The 22,648-nt window shown below is 44.5% G+C and overlaps 1 protein-coding gene across 1 annotated transcript in view; it reads left to right on the top strand.

Moving 5' to 3' along the window:
* Positions 1-20,180, top strand: part of ADA2 (adenosine deaminase 2) — a 30,797-nt gene extending 10,617 nt beyond the window's left edge. Inside the window, exons 3-10 of the mRNA XM_060280006.2 lie at positions 9-234; positions 4,938-5,148; positions 7,848-7,975; positions 9,521-9,611; positions 10,274-10,382; positions 13,508-13,665; positions 14,877-15,079; positions 18,889-20,180. Of these exons, the coding sequence (XP_060135989.1) occupies positions 9-234; positions 4,938-5,148; positions 7,848-7,975; positions 9,521-9,611; positions 10,274-10,382; positions 13,508-13,665; positions 14,877-15,079; positions 18,889-18,985 (1,223 nt within the window). The 3' untranslated portion in view covers positions 18,986-20,180. The remainder of the gene's footprint in view (positions 1-8; positions 235-4,937; positions 5,149-7,847; positions 7,976-9,520; positions 9,612-10,273; positions 10,383-13,507; positions 13,666-14,876; positions 15,080-18,888) is intronic.
* Positions 20,181-22,648: the final 2,468 nt, after the last annotated feature.

The raw sequence follows: 22,648 nt of genomic DNA, 5'->3' as shown, positions 1-22,648 counted from the left end.
TTCCACAGGTGGTGTTTTACACTTGCATGACTATGCTATACTGAGTGTTGACTGGCTAGTGTACAATGCCAGCTACCTGCCGGACTGTTACATCTGCTTCACCCGTTTATGGTATGTCCGCTTCAAGTTCTCCAGTCCTCTTCCTCCCAAGGATCTGCCTCCTGATTGCTCTGAATGGGTGCTGTTAGAGACCTACCGCAATAACCTGGAGGATAGAACCAGATTTGATAAGAGGTAGGTGAAAGCTTGTGATTAGTCACAAATGAATTCCACTGTTATTTTGCCTATTCAGTTGGAGCAAGAGCTGGTTGCTATTTAAATACATTATATACGTGCTACAATGTTATTCCATCTGAATCTCCACTTTGTTAAAGTAAGGCCTTCTTTATACCAATTGGACCCTTGGATGACAAGGAAGTAAAAGGTGTGTTAAAGGAGGATAATGAGACTGCAGAGAAGCAACAACTTTTCTGCATCTATCTTCACAGCAGAAGTTATAGGGCAGTTACCTGTACCTGAACTAACTTTCACAGGAAGGAGTCCGAGGAACTGAGAAAAATAGTCGAAACAAAATTAAAAAAATTCCTTCCAGTAGCACCTTAGAGACCAACTAAGTTTGTCTCTAAGGTGCTACTGGAAGGATTTTTTTTATTTTGTTTCGACTACGTCAGACCAACACGGCTACCTACCTGTAATGAGAAAAATAGTGGTTGTGAGAAACAAAGTTCCAGGCCTAACAGACAAATAAACACCGACAAATTGTTGAGTCCAGATAGCATCCACCCAAGGGTTTTCAAAGAACTCAAATGTGAAGTTGCTGGTCTTCTAACAGAAATATGTAACTTTTCCCTAAAATAAGCCTCTGTATCTGAGGACTGTAACAAAGCCAATATGACACCAATTTTTTAAAAAGGGATCCTGAAAATTACAGGCTTGTTGGCTCAACTTCTGTCCCCAGGATATTCTTGTTAAAGATAAAGCAACCAAGCATATGAAAGAACAAGTCCTGTCTCATGGGAGTATCAACAAGCATATAAATAAAGATTACCTAGATGACATTGTGTACCTGACCTTTCAAAAAGAAAGTACATCACCAAAGACTCCTGAGTAAGTTTAGCAGTCATGGAATGAGAGATGAGTTCTTCTTGTAGATCAAGAACTAGTTAATTAACAGGGAACAGAGACCAGGAATAAATGAACAGCTCTCCTGATTGAGGGAGATTGAAAATAGAATCCCCAATAAAGAGTTCTACCATAAATTATAGGTGTACCTGAAAGATTTTTGAATTAATTCAGTGAATTAGTTAATCTGAATTCTTTCATTCCAAGACCTGGCAGACAGCCATGTTTAAATCATATTTTACATATATTTTGAATTCTGCTTACAGGAGATGAAGGTTGGAGGCAGGAAAATAGTGCCTCTCTCTGGAATGTGCTAGGCATAGCAACTGCTTTGCATCGTCTTTTTTTTTATATATCTCAAATGCACTCTTCCATTCCTCATGTTTGCTGTATATGGTGAAGGAGGAGAAAACCAGGGCAGCTTGATTTACAAAAACTTTAGTGCCATAACACTGCAGACTTTAGAAGTTAACTCAAAAGCTAACAGTGAGTGTATACTTGACACATATTGGTGCTATAGTAAAGCTCCAGTTTTATGCTCACTTATGAGGGAATCCCCGCGACTGGGTGAGCTCCCGTTGCTCGGTCCCTGCTCCTGCCAACCTAGCAGTTCGAAAGCACGTCAAAGTGCAAGTAGATAAATAGGTACCGCTCCGGTGGGAAGGTAAACGGTGTTTCCGTGCGCTGCTCTGGTTCGCCAGAAGCGGCTTAGTCATGCTGGCCACATGAACCGGAAGCTGTACGCCGGCTCCCTCAGCCAATAAGCGAGATGAGCGCCACAACCCCAGAGTCGTCCGAGACTGGACCTAATGGTCAGGGGTCCCTTTATCAGGGAGTAAGTCCTGTTAATTATGGCGAGATCTGAGTAAACATGCATAGGATCAAACTTCTGCCCTTTCTGCCCCACAGAGGACCATGCTGCCCAAGGCTTGTGAAAAAGACATTTACATAGTATCTTCCTGCCTCCCAATTTACCATGAGATCTTTCTCATCCTCCCCTCCCCCTGCCTTGCTCTGTCCCCTGAACTTGAGGAGATTCTGTCTTTTTAAAATTCCCATTATTTGGCTCTTGCACTTCAGATAAGTTTGCAAAAGATGCCTCTGGCACTTCATTCATTCCTGGTTTTGAGGGTCACCTGGTTGCTATGTCACCACATAAGCAGTTCTCCTCTGAATAGGCTTGAAATGCCAGTTGCTGCCATATACGGTACATAAATTAGTTGAAAATGCTGCTCTGTGTCCCCTTCTCTAGCTATGGTCCATTTCCTTTCCATTATATGGCATTGTTTACAGAGTACTTTCTTGCCTTGCCCGATCTTTTGTGTGTTAATGTAACGAAAGACCCCCATTGTCATGTAGAACAGGGCAGAGTTAATGTTGCTGTGGAAACTTACTGTAACTCTGAATTCCTCAACTGGTGGGCAGTTATGTTTTTTTGGGGGGGGGGGAATCGCGCTGGATGAGGTAGGCCTACTGGATTTCTTGTTTTATACATAAGACCCCCCCAGAAAAATGTATTTAATACAAGTAATAAACTACCAAATGGAGTGAAAAATAGCTGCAGCCCAGCACAGGAAGGAACTCCTTAGGTAGGATAACAGCAGCTGGCATATTAAACGTGTGGCAAGCAGACTCCATTTTGTGATCTCCCATCCCATCTGCTGACCAGGCCCAATGCTACTTTGTTTTATGGCAATTGGCAACCCTGCCTCTTGCAAGCTGTAGGAACACAATTTTCCTGATGAACGATAAAGATTTTTAGACAAAGATAATAAGTATGAATTCAATCCAGATCTCACATGTGTAATGATGTGTACTTTTAATTCCTTAGGCTGAGATTAGGCAAAGCACCAAACATAAACTGATCTTTGGAAGTGGCCACTGTTGTCATAGCGAAGGAATGAGGGAAGCCTAGGCCAGAAGCAAGCAACTTGTTCATTATTAAGGGTCCTGATGGAGAAACAGCACGAGCCAGTGTCTCTCAGACATAATTTGCATATTTTGTGGCATACAATGAGCATATTTGCATATTATTCACATGGGTGTGTGATATATGCCAAGCCGCAGCTGACAGGCATGTTGTTCTTACCCTGAACTAGGCAGAGAAAAAGCCGCAAATGAGAAAACGCTTGTTTTATAGTCCCTCTCAACAGCAATGTTCAGTGAACACATAAATCATTAGCTACAAAACAGGATCTATATTAGGTTGTTAAAAATTGTTTCTGAGTGTTTAGTATAAAAAGTGAAATGTTCAAACTCATTTCTGTAATAATTAACAAGAATCAGTTAGCAGGAAAACTGGAATTATTAGGCTGGGATACACTTAATAGATGTGTCCATGTACGATAGACAATATATGCCCCACCACAGGACTAGGCAACCCTTAAATAGAAGACATTTTCAAATAAAGGACAGCCCTATAATAGAAGACTGTCCTCTCTAAAGTTGGGCCCACAGCCTTATTATAGACATAGCACTCTGTAAGTTTAATCACTTGTTCTTTTCCTTCTCACGCTGTCCTCCACTGTGTATGGCATTGACAAATTATTCATGTGGACTCTAGCTAAGTATTATATTTGTATTGTCACCGTAGGCAGATCCACACTGTACTCTTAAAGCACATCCCATCCACATTAAAAACTAGGATCCTAGGAACTGTAGTTTCCTCCTCACAGATGTACCATACCCAGCATCCTTAACTCACTGCAATTCCCAGGATTCTTTGGGGGAAAGTCATGTACTTTAAATGTGCATTGGGTGTCCTTAAAATGTATGGTGTAGATCTCCATTTGCCACACATATGATCAAGCAGGTGCACTCAACAAGGGCTTGGGAGAGTTTGCACTGCTGTAGGGAAACAATAGACTGTGAGATCCCTCGAAGAGGTTGAACAGGCAAAAAGAAAAGAAAAAAGTCCATTTTCTCAGTTGGTCTTGGGTCAGCTAAATTCTGAGCCCAAAGCCCATCACACACTTTTGTATTGGCCCGGGCTTATCAAACACATCCTACATGGCTATGCATTACTGCACATTGCAGTTGTGTGGCGGTGTTTTGTTATTCTGGTTTGGTGGTGTTTATTTTATTATTTTAATTGTATATTATACTTATTTCTATTGTTGTAGTTTTGTAAGCTATCCTGAGAGCATTTGGTGAAAGGTGGGCTATAAATAAATATTCATTCAAAACTGCCAGCAAACACTAGCCTGCAAACCTGTGCACACTTTTCCTGGGTGTAAGCCTCACTGAACACAGTAAACATGCACAGGATTATGCTGTTAAGGCTACAATTTTAAACACACTTGAATAAGCCCCATTAAATTGTGTGGAATTGATTTCTAAATAAATTCACTCCCATTAGGATTGTACCACACGTTAGGGTAAATAATAATTTTTTGTATGAATATGGTTAGCCTTGAGGTTGTAGTCAGTAGAAAGTGTTTTAAAGGTAAAGGTAAAGGACCCCTGACCTAGCTTCCAGGTCATGTGGCCAGCATGACAAAACCACTTCTGGCGAACCAGAGCCGCACACGGAAACGCCGTTTACCTTCCCGCTGTAGCGGTCCCTATTTATCTACTTGCACTTAGACGTGCTTTCGAACTGCTAGGTTGGCAGGAGCTGGGACCGAGCAACGGGAGCTCACCCCGTTGCGGGGATTCAAACCGCTGACCTTCTGATCAGCAAGCCCTAGGCTCTGTGGTTTAACCCACAGAGCCACCTGCGTAGAAAGTGTTTTAGGTTTCCGTTAATTGAGATCACAGACAAAAAAGTCTTACAACTCTCTCTCTCTTTCTCTCTCCGCCCCACCCATCCCCAGTTTGTTGAGGAACCTCACTCTAGTAACAGATACTCCAGAGGTGACCTACCCTTCTCAGACTTTCATCTGGAAGAGATTTGAAAATGCTTTCATCGCTGCTTCTGGCCTTATCGGCTATGCACCTGTGTTCAAGGCCTATTTCTACCAGGGGCTGTTGGAACTCTATGAAGATAACGTACAATATGCTGAGATAAGGGCAATGCTGCCACCGGTAATTCATTCTTTCTTTCTTTCTTTCTTTCTTTCTTTCTTTCTTTCTTTCTTTCTTTCTTTCTTTCTTTCTTTCCCTCCCTCCCTCCCTCCCTCCCTCCCTCCCTCCCTCCCTCCCTTGGACTCCTCTTCCCATCCAGGGAGATATTTTGTGACCAATACCCGAGTAAACCTGTTGTACTCTTTTAAAAATATTATTATTATGTGTACCTAAAATGTCTTGTTTCCCAGACTGGTAACTATGGCACTAACATCTGCCCATTACCTCTGCTCAGACCTTGTCTAGAGATTATTTAAGCTAATACCAGTTAAACAAAAAGTGGTTAACTCTTATGCCTAAATAAACCCAGTATCTTTCATGAATATGTAGAATTCTAGTTGTTTTGAGATGATAGAGGATAGTGGTCCAAAACCTAATTATATGATCTCTCAGCACAGATTTAGCTACTAGTTATTCTTATGCCCACAACTTTTCACACATCCCTCTTGCCACTGGGTTGGTAACTAGGGGAAAGGGGGCAAGTAATACTCCTCAGGGTTTGGTCTGCTGATAGTCAATTCTGAGAGTATGACCTATAGGATTTTGAGCATATTAATAGATAGTTGATTACAATGTTAAAGACCATTATCAGGACATTACTTAGACAAGGACATTAATCTAGGGTAGATTATCATACTCAAACATTTAAAATAGGGTCAGGGAACTATTTTCAGACAGAGGGCTGCATTCCCATCTAGGTAACCTTCTGGGGGAGTCAGGAGTCAGAGGTGGGCAGGGCCAGAGGCAAAAGTAGGTACTGAAACTACTAATGTAAATTTTACCTTTGTACAGTAGGCTAGTTCCTACACACATTCCCACACCCACCTCTGTTCACCGTCCAGGCATCCAAGATGCATTATCAGAGTTCAAAGGCATTCATGTCGGAAGAATATGAAGTACTGGTATTCTCCTAAGGAGAAGGTGTGTGGCAAGTCCCAAGGGCTAGATAGAAGTTCCTTAGCCCAATGAATAATTTCCAATATGTCATACAACGTCTAGAGCAGTGTTTCCCAACCAGGGGCCATATGGCCCCTGCCCCCCCAGGATATCCCAAGAGGACCCCAATGAAAAATGTGTAAATGGGGGGCATAGCACAAGGCTAGGGGGCCACAGAGGGAAGTGAGAAGTAAAGGGGGGAATATTTTTGGTTAAAATAATAATAATAATCCCGAGTGGCTACCTATCCGCTTTGTCAATCACAAGCAAGTAAGGGGGCAGCCCACAGGGCCTAGCACCCCTTTTTGCCATGTGTGTTTTATTGGAGCAGTTCTGGTTTGTTTCCGGCGGGAGAAGCAGGCTGGACCTGACTCTGCAGGGTGCAATCCAGCCCAGAGCCTAGCTGATCAGGGTCATCTGGTGCTGCTGTCTTGCATCTCATAAATAACTGTCTACTCATAAATAATTTTCAGAAGAAAGCCACACTGAGTTCAGTGGGCCTTACTCCCAGATAAGGGTGTGTGGGACTATAGTATTTTATCTAGGCATCCAAGGCCCTCCATATGACAATATATTTTTGCACCAGGTCAGTGAGAACCACTTGTTTTGTAAAATTATCCCCTATATACAGAACTCTGTGTGTGCCTTTTGGACTGTCCCTGTAGGTTCCCCCCTCCTTGTCAAATAACGGGGGTCAAATAAGTGTTGTTTACTTTTTTATAATACATGGAAGATGGATCTCCCTTGGAAGGTTCTGGACTTTGGTTTCTAAGCAAAGGTTGGATGGCCAGCGGCATAGCTAGCTACCTGGCTGCCCAGGGTTGCAAACCCAAAGGCACCCCGCCAGGGGGCGGGGTGTCTGTCACGCGCATGCGTCGCGCGTCACGGCGCACAACGCATGCATCGCAGCGCGCGGCACATTGCACAGGAGGCATGTGATGCAGAAACACAGCAAACCCCGCGAGCAAGCCGCGGAGTGAGGCAGTCTCGGTTGCATCGGGGCTTCTCTTCCATGGCGGCAGCCGCATCGCGCAGCAGCGGCCGTCGGAGGTGGTCAGCCCCGCCCAGCCTGCTGCCTGGGGCGGCACGCCCCCCCCCCCCCGTATTACTACGCCACTGTGGATGGCCATCTGTCATGGATGATTTAGCTGAGTTTTCTACATTGCAGGGGGTTGCACTAGAAAGATGACCTTGGGTTTACTTCCAGTTCCACGATTCTATGTTTTTCTGCTTCAACAATACTATCATTTTATGTAATAGTATTTTGTATAAATTATAAAATATATAAATAAAACACATTTTCTGCGTGACCCGTACTTTCTAGGCACGGTCTGAGCAGTTCCCCCACTTCCTTTCCCAGTGAAAAACCACTGTTTACCGGTAGTTCTAAATCAGAACATACAGAAAACCCTGGGGGAAAGCAGGGGGACAAGAGGAAGTGTGGATAAACTCTCTGCCCTACTGTCACTGCTTGAATGTGCAGGTTCCTTGAGGGGAATTTGCAGCCACTTTGCTCCTCCTCAATTGTTTTTATTCCTGTACTGAGCTAAAGCAAGGTTTGGCTTAGCTTCTTGTCCAAAGCTGGATGCATGGTTGAACCTGGGCTGAAACTGCAGTCAGGAACAAAACTTGAGGAGTTCTGGTGCCGATTGTTCTGTTCTTGCTTTATGACAGACTGCCCCCTCATTTGCCTTTACCTTTATGTTTGCATATTCTGCCCATAGGTATATGAGTTGGATGGTACCATGCATGACAAATCCTGGTCTATGGCAGTTTATCAAAGCACAACCCAAGAGTTTGTAAAGGACCACCCAGACTTTGTTAGTGCAAAGATTATATACACAGCACACAGGTAAGGAATATCTAGATGACTTTGCCAGAACACATATATTTTAACTTATCTAATTCACATTTTATTGTTGAAAGAAACTGCAGGTCATTATAGATGAGAAAAATACATTCAGTTCAGAAAAATTAACAAAAACATCTTCGGAAAATTGAATGAAAAGAAGCCCCCCTCATTTGTGCTCATGGAAACAATCTATGATATTAGTGCCTTGTGATGATGCCAGTACTTGTATCCTCTGGCTAAGAAACATGAACCTTGGAGAGTTGTATTGTTTGCTTCCAATATGAGGTGAACATTACGATTCTATAATTATTCTCTGGCTCAGATTTTAATGCATACCAGCACATCATGATCCAGAAGGGGGAAGAGATTTCCCTCTCTCCTTTCCTCCATTCTACTTATTGCTGCTATTGTGCTCGGAAATGTACTGGGAGCCAATGCAGGTCTTTCAAGACCAGTGTTATATGGTCTCGGCGGCTGCTCCCAGTCACCAGTTTAACTGCCGCATTCTGGATTAATTGTAGTTTCCGGGTCACCTTCAAAGGTAGCCCCACGTAGAGCGCATTGCAGTAGTCCAAGCGTAGTACTGAGCTTCTGCTCTGTCCATCAGAAATAGCACTTTAAAAAAATTCTCCTACTCAACTGTTTTAATGAGAAATACCACATATTCCAGCGTACAAGACGACTGGCATATAAGACGACCCCCAACTTTTCCAGTTAAAATATAGAGTTTGGGATATACCCGCCGTATAAGAAATACGACCTGGCGTATAAGAGTACCCCCGACTTTTGAGAAGATTTTCCTGGGTTAAAAAGTAGTCTTATACGCAGGAATATACAATATTTAGGTTCCGTACAGATCAGCTAATTTAGGGAGCTTGCAAAACACCATTCACAGTGCCAATGAAGTGGCACCAATCAGCTGCAAATCCCCTTTTGGTTCAGCTGTGTCTTTACCTGCCCCACACCTGACATCATACAAGATGCCAGGGTTAGGGTAAGTGGGTGTGGTTTGGCCAAAATAGCATTGCCAGTAGAATGGGGAGGCCTAGGCACTGGAGGTTCCTCACCACTGATGTAAGACCTCTGATTCAAATGCAGATTGCCTCATCCTTTTCCCTTGTGTGCCAAGTCAGCTGGCCATGTTATGTACTTATTTCTTTCTGAAACTACTTGCAAATTTTAGTCAGAGAATTTAAAACTCTTAAAACATAAGCTGCTCTGAAAATGAGAGGTCAGGTTTGTGGTTGGCACAAGGACCACACAATTAGTGCTGTGCAACTAATTCAACTCTGAAGCAAATGGGAAGTACACATTTCCTGTGAGTTTGATCAGGAGAAGTTTGTATCTGTGCACAAAATGTGAATGTGGTGCGCTTTCAGAGTGGACTCATTGCTAAAATTATGTACACACCAATGCGTGTAACAGAAAACATCTATATATCCAGTGGCTGATTCATAATATGAAAATAGCCTTTTTAAACAGAACAGACAGTACCTAGTTTTTTTCTCCCTCTCTTGGTACTCTTCTCTTCCTGTTAATTTTCAGACATGAGAATGCCCCCCAGATTGAAGAAGCTGTCCGTGCAGCTATGGCACTCAGAGCAGAGTTCCCAGAAACTATGGCAGGCTTTGATTTGGTAATTGCCTATATTTCTTACTTGGTTTTGATTTTTGTGTTAGAAGGAAAGCAGGCACAATAAGATGATATTCATGGTGGTGGACACAGGTTTCATTGGGCTACAATCCTATCAAAAAACTCTCTTGCAGGGGATGTAATGTACCCTTTGACCGTATAGCTGAGGCCATGACAAATTGCTGCAGCATCTGAGGTGAAATATATTTGATGTATGGCATTCCTTGGAAATACTTCCTACTAATCCTTGTGACGTAAGAAATGGAATCATGGAATTCAAGAGCTGGTAGCCACTTTCTACCCCTCAGAATTTGCCGCCTGAGGCAGCTGCCTCACTCTGCTTCATGGTAGGGCTGGCCCTGTTCAGAGCAGTTCAATGAGAAATGTTTCACTTGTGTAACATGCGTAAGCAGGTCTCCTTACCTATGTTGCAGTGCCTTTTGTAGTTCTGTCCACTTAAGAAACAAAGGAAATAAAAAAGATGCTTGTTGTCTCAAAGTTATGGCTGCAGATTATTTTTACCTTATTTCACAAATTGAACATTGGGTTGACATGATTTTTTTAAATAAAAATATAAGTTAGGAAGACATTTCAGTGCAGGTTCTTCCTCCTGATCTATAGACGATCTAAGCATTAAATGCTTATCAAGAGCAATTTCCTTCTCAGGTTGGCTGGGAAGATGGAGGAAAAGCCCTCTGGGAGCTAAAGGATGCCTTGACCCTTCCGAAAACTCTGGGAAAGAAATTGCCATATTTCTTTCATGCCGGTGAGACAAGTAAGTATGGGCACATCCCACTGATGATCTGAGGTCTTCTGTCAAGTAAGCATATAGAAATTTTGTTAAATGAAATAAATAAGAGTAAGGTGTAACTAGGAGATGAGGACTGAAATCCTACAAACATTTACCGGTACCTGTAAGTCCTATTGAAAACAGTGTTGGAACTTCCCCCACACATTGTATGTAGCTATGCACCTGAATGGATATTCATATTCTAATAAAGATTTGTATATGGAAGCATAAGAGTTGGAAGGAACCCTAAAGCTCATCTAGGGCCTTCTCGGTGGTGGCGCCTGCCCTGTGGAACGCCCTCCCAACAGATGTCAAAGAGGAAAACAACTACCAGACTTTTAGAAGACATCTGAAGGCAACCCTGTTCAGGGAGGCTTTTAATCTTTAATAGATTACTGTGTTTTATTTTTCTGTTGGAAGCCGCCCAGAGTGGCTGGGGAAACCCAGCCAAATGGGTGGGGTATAAATAATAAATTATATTATTATTATTATTATAGTTCAGCCTCTTGCCATCCAGCCTCTACTTAAAAAAGAAATCCTTACAAAGGAGAGTCCATTACCTTCCAAAGTAGTGTCATCTAGAAGTTCTTTAGGAGCCTTCAAATCCAGTCCATGTCTGCAAAGTACGTGTGTGGGGGTGTGTGCGTATGCGCACACATTTTGTAACAGACCAAAATGCATGCATCAATTTCCTTCACTGCCTTACTGTTTGTGACTCATATGGGTTGGAGGCCATAGGCTTTCAAGAGACAAATAGGTCATCTGATCCAAGCCTTTCTATTCAACCTTACGTGCTGCTGCTGCGGCTGCTATTTATGCAGTACAATCTGCTAGCAATGATAGCTATGTTCTATCTCCACTGTTAGAGCCAGTATGCTTCTGAATGCCAATTACTGGGTATAGCAGGTGGGGAGAGTCCTGTTGCACTCAGGTTTTACCAGGCCTGTGCATAGCTTATCTGAGGAGTCTTGTTAGAATAAAGTTATAAACTCAAACAGAAAAGCAGTCAGCCCTTGGGAGGGCACCCCAACTGACTTAGCCTTCCAAGGCCCAGGCCAGGTGTACCTGGCTGCCGCCACCCCCACCCCCCAACCTGGGTTTTGCTTGTTGGCTTCCCCTATGCATCTGGTTGGCCACTGTAATAACAGGATGTTGGACTAGATGGCCCCTTGTCCTGATCCTTCTGGGCCTTTCTCATACCCTCCAACATTTCTCCGATGAAAATAGGGACTTCCCATTCCACAATGATAATTTTACTATTTACACCCCACAGTCCAACATATATAAAAACATAATAAAAGATTGCCTTCAGGCAGCTCAGGGATCAGATAACTCCATACCCTCCAAAATTTCTCCAATGAAAATAGGGACATCCTAAGGAAAAGTGGGACAAAAAAGAAAAGAAAAAGAAAAAAGAAAATAGGGACACTTTGGAGGGTCTGTCTTCTTATGTTCTTAAGAGAATCAAAACTGAGCAGTAAGGTAGGGCTGCCATATGCCCAGAATTTCAAAGGCGAAATTTACGTCCTGAGGGAATTTCGAAAGGCGGGTCTTAGGCAAGTCAATCGAAAATAATGGGTTGGTTTTTTTTGCCATTTTATAAAAGAAAGCTCAACAATTTCATGGTCATCCTAAAAAGAGCACAACAACTTTCGGGGTGTCCTGGTTTTTACTTTTCAAAATATGGCAATCCCACAGTAAGGAGAAGTACAGGTGGAAAGAGTGTTGTTATGCTCAGGCCTTGCCTGTGAATTTGCTATAGTCACCTAGTTGGCCACTTTGAGAACAGGAAGCAGGACTAGTTGGGTTTGTGGTCTGATTCGGCAGGGCTGTTCTTATATCATTATGTCCAGAACTTTCTGATGACCTTTTTGATGAAACTAGATAAACAGTATTCTGCCTTTTTGTGTGTGTGTTGGCATACATTGGCGTGTGTGTCAGTGGACCAATCTAATATTACAGCTGCAATCCTATGCACAACATACATAGAAGAAAGACCTATTGAACTCAGCTGGACTTATCTTTGATCAAGCATGCATAGGATTGTGCTTGTACCAGTCCTCTGAAATGTACTGGCAAACCCCCTCGTGATAGGCATGTTGAGTAGCAAATAACATTTTGCCAAAGCCTGTGGCGTCTGCCAGAGTTCATGTGGATTACTGTTTTGCATAAGCAGTCCCAGAATGCTTTGCCACATAGGAGCCTCTGCTCACAGAGACTTAGCAGTGTGGCAATCTGCTGCTCCATCTGTGCTGCAACAAAACAGAAAACGCCGACTCAGACAGTAGTGTCGGCTAAGCTATTGCTAAGATGTCAGAGGAGTTTTCAGGGAGGGTGATTGGGTCACATGGTCATGTTTTCCAACTTTCTGCAATGTAGTTACAGTGAAACATGGTTGTCGGTAATTGAAAGGTTTTTCTAGTACCATGGCAATAAAGGCTTGAAACATTGATACTGTAACGGAAAGAAGGCACCCTTTCCTTTCATCGGGTAGTTAAGAGTTTGCTGTTGGTTGATCCTAGGTATTGCATGAAATCTGAGTGGCTAATTTGCATTAAAAGCTCAATACGGAAGCCATGTGGCACGTTCGACTTCCAAAAAGTGTTTAAAAACCGAAGCAGTTACTTCCGGGTTTCCGGCATTTGAAAACCAAAACATTTGACTTCCAAGACGTTAAAAAACCAATGTAGCACTGTACTTTGTTTTACCAAGCACAGAATGGTTTGCCATTTTGAGTGGAGTGGGCCACTTTAAACATGGTATTGATGTGCACAGGAGGCATTAATTCCTCAAGAGTGCAAGATGCAAAGGCAGGATTTTGGGATTCATGGCCATGAATTCACTTGACTGCTTTAGGCATGTGATTTAACTTGACTTTCATAGTTGGTAAAATGAGATGTGGCAGAAAGAAAACAAAAAACCAACAAAGCAAATCATGATAAAACATCAAACTAGACCACAGAAAAGTTCTAGCAATCCCTTTTTAGGCCTCACATAACAATACTCTTTCAGAAAACAACTTATCTGGGGTTTCCCTCTATGTATTTGGGACCATTGTGACAACCATTTTGTGGTTTTGTATTGATGTAAGAATTCTCTTTATCACTCAGACTGGGAAGGCACCTCTGTAGATAGAAATTTGTTGGATGCTCTGCTGTTGAACACCAGCAGGATTGGCCATGGATTTGCCATCACCAAGCACCCAGAAGCTAAGAAATTGGCTTTGAAGATGGATATTCCTATAGAAGTCTGCCCTATTTCTAACCAGGTACTGTTCACACAGAAGGGAGCCTAGCCCTGTAATCTGTCTTTGATAGCAGGATTAATCCTAAAGTGTGTTTACACGTGTGTGTGTGTGTGTGTGTGTGTGTGTGTGTGTGTGTGTGTGTTTAAGCAAGGATGATGATACTGATAAAAATAACAATGATGCATGATAAATATATATAATTGCAGGATATATACATTATTGTAAAGCTTGGGGGAGAGGAGTAAATAATTATACTTCATATATCTGATAAAGTAGACTGCAATCCACAAAAGCTTATGCTTTAACAAAATGTGCTAGTATTTTAAGGTACCACAAGACTCTTTGTCAGTACATTTGTGTACTGTCTTCAGCAGTTTGAAATCCTGCTGATTTTAGTTAGAGAAAGAATGCTGCCCAATTTATGCATTTTTTACTTGGGGCAGTCTCCTTCATTTAAGAGTGCATACAATTGTGAGCACATGTGCTGAACCCTGTCTGTGGAGCCTACCCCCCCCCCCAATTCCAAGAATGAGACGAGAGACCAAAGTATGGGTTCAAATTGGCCACAACTTTACTGAACTTCAGAATGTGGGAAACTTGGCATAGGCAATGAGTCCATGTGGGACTGAGGATGTGCAGGGCAATGAGGTGCAGTGTGAGGGGACTGTAAAGCACGAACTTACACAGCATGCCCTCTCACTTTACCTCAGCCAGGAGTGTGACCTACATGCCGCCACTCTAGGGCCAGGGACTCCCGCAATCAACCCTTTAATGGACCCTACAAACTCCGCTGTGTGGGAGTGTGCATGAAATGCTCCCCCCACAACTCGAAGATAGACTAAAGGATACCTTGCCAAGGCCTAAAAACCGCCAAAGTTGTGGCAAAATGCTACGAGGATGCATGTACAGGTTTGAGCCACAGAAGTGTTGTACTTTTCTAGAGTGCAACCTACGAGGCAGGATTTATTGTTGTTTAGATTTCTGTACCACTCTTCATCTGAAGATCACAGAACTGCTTACCATATAAAAACACAAAATACATACCATAATAACAAACAAAAACAATATTCCCTTTGAGGCCCCCTCCACAGTTTAAAAGTCCATGGATTGTTTAATTAGCCAAAGACGGGAGAAGAGGAATGTTTTTGCTTGGTGCCTAAAGATATGCAACACACACAGAGAGAAAGATAAAATGGCAGTATTTACTTATCTCAGTTATGTACCTCTTCAAGGTCCTGATGTTAGTATCAGATCTCAGGAACCATCCTGCTGCAGTCCTGATGGCAGAGGGTCACCGCATCGTGGTTGCCTCTGATGATCCATCCATCTTTGGAGTAAAGGGTTTGTCATATGACCTCTATGAGATGTTCATGGGCATTGGAGGGATGAGTGCTGATCTGAGGACTTTGAAACAACTAGCACTAAACTCTCTAAAGTAAGTATTCTTATTATTAATTTATTAATTAAATTTGTATACCGTCTGTCATCTGTAGATCTCAGGGCAGTTTACAGCATATAATTACAATATAAAAACCACAAAATGCATAATAAAATTAAGAACAAGAAACCAAAAATCCTTCGACAACACATTTATTTTTTAAATAAAATTAATCTTTATTAATTATTTTCTAAAATAAACAGAAATCAAAAAGAAACAAATGAAACAAAATTTTATCAGAATACAAAATATTCACATTTGAAAAACAAAAAACAAACAGAAAAAAAGGAAACGCACATACGAAAAATAACACCTCTACCCCACCCCCACCACCTCATGTGACTTCCAGTCTTCCCTATATTCCGGTTTATATAACTTTGTTACAATGCATACTCTTTACTGTGTTTTTCTTTTCCTTTAGATATTTTTGGGGCCCTTCACACATTTGCTATGAGATTGACTTTTTTCTACCTGTTTCATTAAATATTGTTTTAACATTTTCCAATCTTTATCCGTTCTCTCATCATTTAACCCCTTCATTTCTCTGGCTTTTATTGCTAAATTTGTATATTTTATCAATTTGACTAGCCAATCCTCCTTACTGGGTACTTTGTCGCTCTTCCAATTTTTCGCGATAAGAAGTCTACCAGCTACCGTTGCATACATAATCAAGCATCTATCTCTGGCCTTAATTTCATCACCTAACATTCCTAATAGAAATATTTCTGGTTCTTTCTTGAAAGAGTATTTAACTATTTTTTCAATTCTTTATATATTTCTTCCCAAAAGCTCTTAATTTTTTTTTACAATGCCACCATACATGCAGGTAGGTATCGGCTTCTTTCTGACACCTCCAACATATATTGCTACTACCTTTGTACATTTTTGCCAATTTTACTGGTGTTAGGTACCACCTATATTGCATTTTGAGCACATTTTCTTTCAACTCATAAGTTGAGATAAAATGTAAGTCCCGTTTCCATAATATCAAGGGCTTGGTTGAAAAGGAACATTTTCGCCTGGCATCTAAAGCTGTATATTGAGGGTGTCAGCCAAACCTCACTGGGGAGAGCATTCCACGTAGGGGGAACCACTGCAGGAAACAATAAACAATGTATGGGATATGCACCAGATATTTAAAATGTACCAATAACCTAGTCAGGGAAAGCCTGAGCAAACAAATTAGGTTTTAACAGTCTTTGGTAGCACCCTACTGTGGGTGCCTCCCATATAGCAAGGGAGGGGAGTGTTTAAAGAGTGGGTCCCACCACAGAGCAGACCCTTTTCTGTGTATGCTGTTAGGTGACATACTGTAAAATGCAGCACCACTTACAAGTCCTCCTTGTTAGCGGTTCTGTATGGGACAAGGTGATCTTTTGGGTATCCTGGTCACAACAGATGGGTGGGGTATAAATAATTTATTATTATTATTATTATTATTATTATTATTATTATTATTATTATTATGGTTAGCAAAAGTTAATTGAAACTGGCTTAGAAGCTAATAGGCAAATCAGTGCACTGGTTTTTAACACCTATGCACCACTGGATACTCCACTTATTACCCTTATTGCTGATGTGCTCTGCACTACTTGCCCACATCGGTAAATAAGTTTATATTATGGTTACGGTAGGTTAGAGGTCTATCAAACATGGACCTGGTAAGTGGTAAAACATTTCCAAACATGATTGGCTTATCCTTCTCTGAGCTTGGGACCACAGCCATGACAGCTGTAATTCTAAGCACACTTACCGTGTTTCTCATATTTTAAGGCATCCCCCAAAAATAAGCCATGACAGGATTTCAAAGGGTTGGTGAAAAATAAGACATACCCCGAAAATAAGCACTATCGCAAAGCCCCGACCGAGCGAGAGGCGAAGGCGCGGGACCCAGCAGGAGCTCCCTGCCTGCTTCCCCGAGCCGTAGCGCAAGCAAGGAGCGCCCGCCGATCTTCGGACCTGTGCTGTGTGACAGGCGGGGGTGGGGGGGAAGCGGAGATCGTTCTCCGCTCTCCCCCCACCCCCGCCTGTCACCGAAGATCGGCGGGCGCTCCTTGCTGGGCTTGACAAGCCCGGCAAACAGCGCCCGCCGATCTTCGGACCTGTGCTGTGTGACAGGCGGGGGTGGGGGGGAAGCGGAGATCGTTCTCCGCTCTCCCCCCACCCCCGCCTGTCATTGAAGATCGGCGGGCACTGTTTGCTGGGCTTGACAAGCCCGGCAAACAGCGCCCGCCGATCTTCGGCCCTGTGCTGTGTGAGGGGCGGGGGTGGGGGGGAAGCGGAGATCGTTCTCCGCTCTCCCCCACCCCCGCCTGTCACCGAAGATCGGCGGGCGCTGTTTGCTGGGCTTGACAAGCCCGGCAAACAGCGCCCGCCGATCTTCGGCCCTGTGCTGTGTGACGGGCGGGGGTGGGGGGGAAGCGGAGATCGTGCTCCGCTCTCCCCCCACCCCCGCCTGTCACCGAAGATCGGCGGGCGCTGTTTGCTGGGCTTGACAAGCCCGGCAAACAGCGCCCGCCGATCTTCAGCCCTGTGCTGTGTGACAGGCGGGGGTGGGGGGGAAGCGGAGATCGTGCTGCGCTCTCCCCCCACCCCCGCCTGTCACCGAAGATCGGCGGGCGCTGTTTGCTGGGCTTGACAAGCCCGGCAAACAGCGCCCGCTGATCTTCAGCCCTGTGCTGTGTGACAGGCGGGGGTGGGGGGGAAGCGGAGATCGTGCTCCGCTCTCCCCCACCCCCGCCTGTCACCGAAGATCGGCGGGCGCTGTTTGCTGGGCTTGACAAGCCCGGCAAACAGCGCCCGCCGATCTTCGGCCCTGTGCTGTGTGACGGGCGGGGGTGGGGGGGAAGCGGAGATCGTGCTCCGCTCTCCCCCCACCCCCACCTGTCACCGAAGATCGGCGGGCGCTCTTTGCTGGGCTTGACAAGCCCGGCAAACAGCGCCCGCCGATCTTCGGCCCTGTGCTGTGTGACAGGCGGGGGTGGGGGGGAAGCGGAGATCATTCTCTGCTCTCCCCCCACCCCCGCCTGTCACCGAAGATCGGCGGGCACTGTTTGCTGGGCTTGACAAGCCCGGCATACAGCGCCCGCCGATCTTCGGACCTGTGCTGTGTGACAGGCGGGGGTGGGGGGAAACGGAGATCGTCCTCTGCTCTCCCCCCACCCCCGCCTGTCACCGAAGATCAGCGGGCGCTCCTTGCTGGGCTTGACAAGCCCGGCAAACAGCGCCCGCCGATCTTCAGACCTATGCTGTGTGACAGGCGGGGTGGGGGGAAAGCGGAGATCGTTCTCTGCTCTCCCCCCACCCCCGCCTGTCACCGAAGATCGGCGGGCGCTCCTTGCTGGGCTTGACAAGCCCGGCAAACAGCGCCCGCCGATCTTCGGCCCTGTGCTGTGTGACAGACGGGGGTGGGGGGGAAGCGGAGATCGTTCTCTGCTCTCCGCCCACCCCCGCCTGTCACCGAAGATCGGCGGGCGCTGTTTGCTGGGCTTGACAAGCCCGGCAAACAGCGCCCGCGTTCACTTTATTAAAAAATAAGACATCCCTTGAAAATAAGCCATGTCGTGTTTTTTTGAGGAAAAAATTAATATAAGACATGTCTTATAATATGAGAAACACGGTACCTGACAGCAAGTCCTGTAAATTCAGTGAGATTTTCTTCCTAGGCTGCACCTATATACCCAGTGCAGCATAAACAGTCGATTTGCTGAGTTTTTATTTCCTGCTCTTTTCTGGCTTTTGACCTAATCATCCAGCTTTTAAAGCAGTTTCTCCTCTTCTGACCTGGACTTCTTTTATTTTCACAGATACAGCAGTATGGGACCTGGTCAAAAGGAAAATGCCCTGAAGATCTGGCAAGAAAAGTGGGACAAGTTCATAGCTTCAGTCTCTGCAGCAAGCTAGACATAGAGGCACAAAAGACTTCTTCGCTTTAACCATGATACTCTGATCAAGATGATAGCTAATGTCAATATAAAGTTGTTTTGTCTCTTGTACATTTCAATACCTGAGCAAAGTGCCCTTTTAATTATGCTGCAAATGCTCCAAATCAATGACTTATCAAAATGTGCTTCTTAAAGGTGGAACTAGGTGTGCTTCAATTCCATCAGCTATTGCTGTCCTGAACCCTTCTTATCATCCCTATATGTTTAGCACAAATTACCGTAGGCCTTTTAGCCCTACCTAGCCACTGCCTCTGTAATATTTCATCATAAAATGTGCCTTAGGAGCTTGAAGAAGCCCCTTCTCCTCAATCTAGAAAGGTCGTATTCTAGTTTTACCATGCAACTACAGGAAAAGGTGTAACTGGGCTACTTCCTTTGGAATCCTGAAATTCTCAGGTTTTATTTTAAATGACAAGTTTCTAACCCACATGATAACTTCTGGCAGCCCAAACTTATATAAGACTAGCGGGACCCGGCCACGCGTTGCTGTGGCCCAGTCAGGGCCCCTGTACCCCAGTGGAGGACGGTAGGATACTCCTCCCTCTGTTGTCCCCGGGGAGTGTTGGCCCATCCCTTCTGTATCTCCATACCTTGGCCCCCATCCTTGGAAATGGAACTGAGTCATGTATTATAGTCATTGGCCAGTAGATGGCGCTATGTTGAGTTCCTTAAAATTAGCTTTTACCAGCCTCAGGTGTGACATCTGTCTAAGCAAACTGTATAAGATCCTTCGCATATTTGCATGTGATGTTGTGTCGAAATTTCAACACAATCGGTCAAGCGGTTTCGGTGAAAAGTGGAGACATGCAAACATGGTCGGTTTACATATATATATATATATATATATATATATATATATATATATATATGCACAAACCCACTGAAATCAATGGCCTTAATAAGTATACCATAGGATTGAGCTATGGAATCTCAAATACCTTGGCAGAACTTCCAGTACAGGAATAAGGAACATTGCCCTTTTCCATGACTAGTAGAAAGGTAACAGATTATGCAAACTATTCCTTTAATATGCATTGTTTATCAGTTGCAGAATTCACCCCCCTCCCCTCTGGATAGGATGCTAATTTGAAACAAACAAATAAACATCCTTGTTAATTGTAAGCTAGCCAATTAAAAATATCTTAATCAGTTAATCTATGACTTGTATTTAATTAATTGATTTAAGTCTGCTTATATTTGCACATGAATAAAATACCCATTCTGAAGAAAAATAACTTCGTTTTATGCAGTGTTTTCACATATTGTTGCAGGTAACTGACTTAGAAGAGACATTATTTCCTGTTTGTCAAAAAACGAAGAATATCTCTTCTAAGATGACCCTGTCATCTTGGAATTAGTCACATTGTTAACATTTATTAAAGATTGGAAACCTCTCATAGACTTTGCATAAAAAAGAAAAAGAAATAATGACATTTGGATCTGAGGACTGAAGATGGTGTTTTACAGTGGTGCCTCACTAGACGAATGCCCTGTAAGACAAATTTTCCGCTATACGAATAGGTTTTGCGATCGGAGGTTGCCTCGCAAGACAATGAGGTTTTCTATGGCCGCCGCTTCGTCTTGCGAAGCGTGGCCATAAAAACCTCCGATCACAAAACCTAGCAAAAGGGGCATTCATCTAGCAAAAGGGGAACCAGCTGTAGCAAGGGAAGAAGGCAAAGGAAGATCAGCTGAGAGGCGCTGACAGCTGCCAGCGCCTCTCAGCTGATCTTCCTTTGCCTTCTGCCTGCGCTTCAGCTGGTTCCCCTTTGTGTTCCGCTGGTCTCTGCCGGTGAGGGGCAACTGGCAGAGACCAGCGGAACACAAAGGGCTGTAGCACGGGAAGAGGGGGGAGAAGTGGAGGAATGGATCCGTTCCCCCTCTTCTCCCCCCGCCGCCACGCCACGGACACCCGGGAGCATAGGATGGGGCTTCGGAGAAGCGCTGCACCTCTCTGAAGCCCTGTCCGATGTCGGCTTTGTGCCAGGTGGCGGCGGGAGAAGCAGAGGAACCTCTGCTTCTCCCGCTGCGGCCTGGCACACAGCTGCTTCCCTCGGCAGCCACTGCCTGAAGCCAGGCGCCGGCTGCCGAGGGAATCGAAGCCGGCTTTGTGCCAGGCGGCGGGAGAAGCATACGAACTGCTTCTCTCGCCGCTGCCCGGCACAAAGCGGTGGCGGCTGCCGAGGGAAGCCGGCTTTGGCTTGGCGGCGGCGGGAAGAAGGGGAGGAATTCCTCCCCTTCTTCCCGCCACCGTCAAGCCAGTCAGCGGCAGGGGCTTTTCGTTGTTTGCCTTCCCCGCAATTCGGCTCGGGGGCTGGATTCCTCCCCTTCTTCCGGCCACCGCCAAGCCAGCCCCCGAGCCGAATTGCGGTGTGGCGGGGGCTTTTCACCGTTTGCCTCCCCCTTGGCTCGGGGAAGGCAAACGACGAAAAGCCCCTGCCATGCCGCAATTCGGCTCCATCCCCCAGGTGCTTCGGCTCGGGGAAGCAGGCAGGGAGACTACAACAGCCCAGGAAGCTGCGGACTGTTGCCGCCTCCCTGCCTGCTTCTCCGAGCCGTAGTGCATCGGGGGACGGAGCCGAAGATCGGCGGGCGCTGCTTGCTGGGGCTGACAAGCCCCGCAAGCAGTGCTCGCCGATCTTCGTGTGACAGGTAGGGCGGGGGAAAGGCGGAGGAACGATCCTCCACTTTTTCCCCACCCCTGCCTGTTACACAACACAGATCCGAAGATCGGTGGGTGCTGTTTGCCGGGGTTAACAAGCCCCGGCAAGAAGCGCCCCCGATCTTCGTGTGACAGGCGGTGGGGAAGGCAGGCAGGCAACAGAGCAAGCGCCTGCCTGCCTGCCTTCCCCGCCGCCAGTCCCCTGGAGCCCATAGGAACGCATTGATTAAGTTTCAATGCATTCCTATGGGAAACCGGGACTCGCTAGATGAAAAATTCGTTACACGAAATTCGTTAATTTTGTCTAGCGAGGCACCACTCTATATAGAGTGGCTTTATTAGTTGTTATACTGAAGTGGATGAAATGAATAATGTTTATATAGTGGAGTGATGAAGAATCAGAAATTCTTTAGCTTCTGAACTTTTTTCTCTCTTCTCTCGCTCTTTTTTCTCATTTTCTCCTAATTTCTTTTCCATTCCTTTTTCTTTATCCCTTCCTCTTTCTTTCTTCTCTTTCTTTTCTCTCGCTCTCTCTTTTCACTCTGGATTAAGGTTATAGTTTGGACCAAAAAAAAGAATTACGTGACAATAATCTTTGTATTTTTCTTTATAAACTCTAATAAAATTTATTTTTTTTAAAAAGGGAATTACCACATTGAGCTCAGTAGCCTTTACTTCTGAGTAGACCTGCATAGGATTGCATTGTAAAATAACAATAATAAATTGCTGGTTGTTTAACTGGGAACACTATCACTCAATAGGTTTTAAAACACTCAGTTTTATAATCTAATGTTGCCACTGCTAATTGTAAGCTGTTTTGAAGTTTGTGACATAATCATCTACACAAATCTTTTCACACAAAAACTGCATCTAAATCTTTCCCAATGAGGTTGATCTCCTTCTTCTTCTTCTTCTTCTTCTTCTTCTTCTTCTTCTTCTTCTTCTTCTTCTTCTCCTTCT

The sequence above is a fragment of the Zootoca vivipara genome, chromosome 9, assembly GCF_965207765.1.
Source record: "Zootoca vivipara chromosome 9, rZooViv2.hap1.1, whole genome shotgun sequence".
Classification (NCBI taxonomy): domain Eukaryota; kingdom Metazoa; phylum Chordata; class Lepidosauria; order Squamata; family Lacertidae; genus Zootoca; species Zootoca vivipara.
This window is presented reverse-complemented; position numbering and strand designations above follow the sequence as displayed.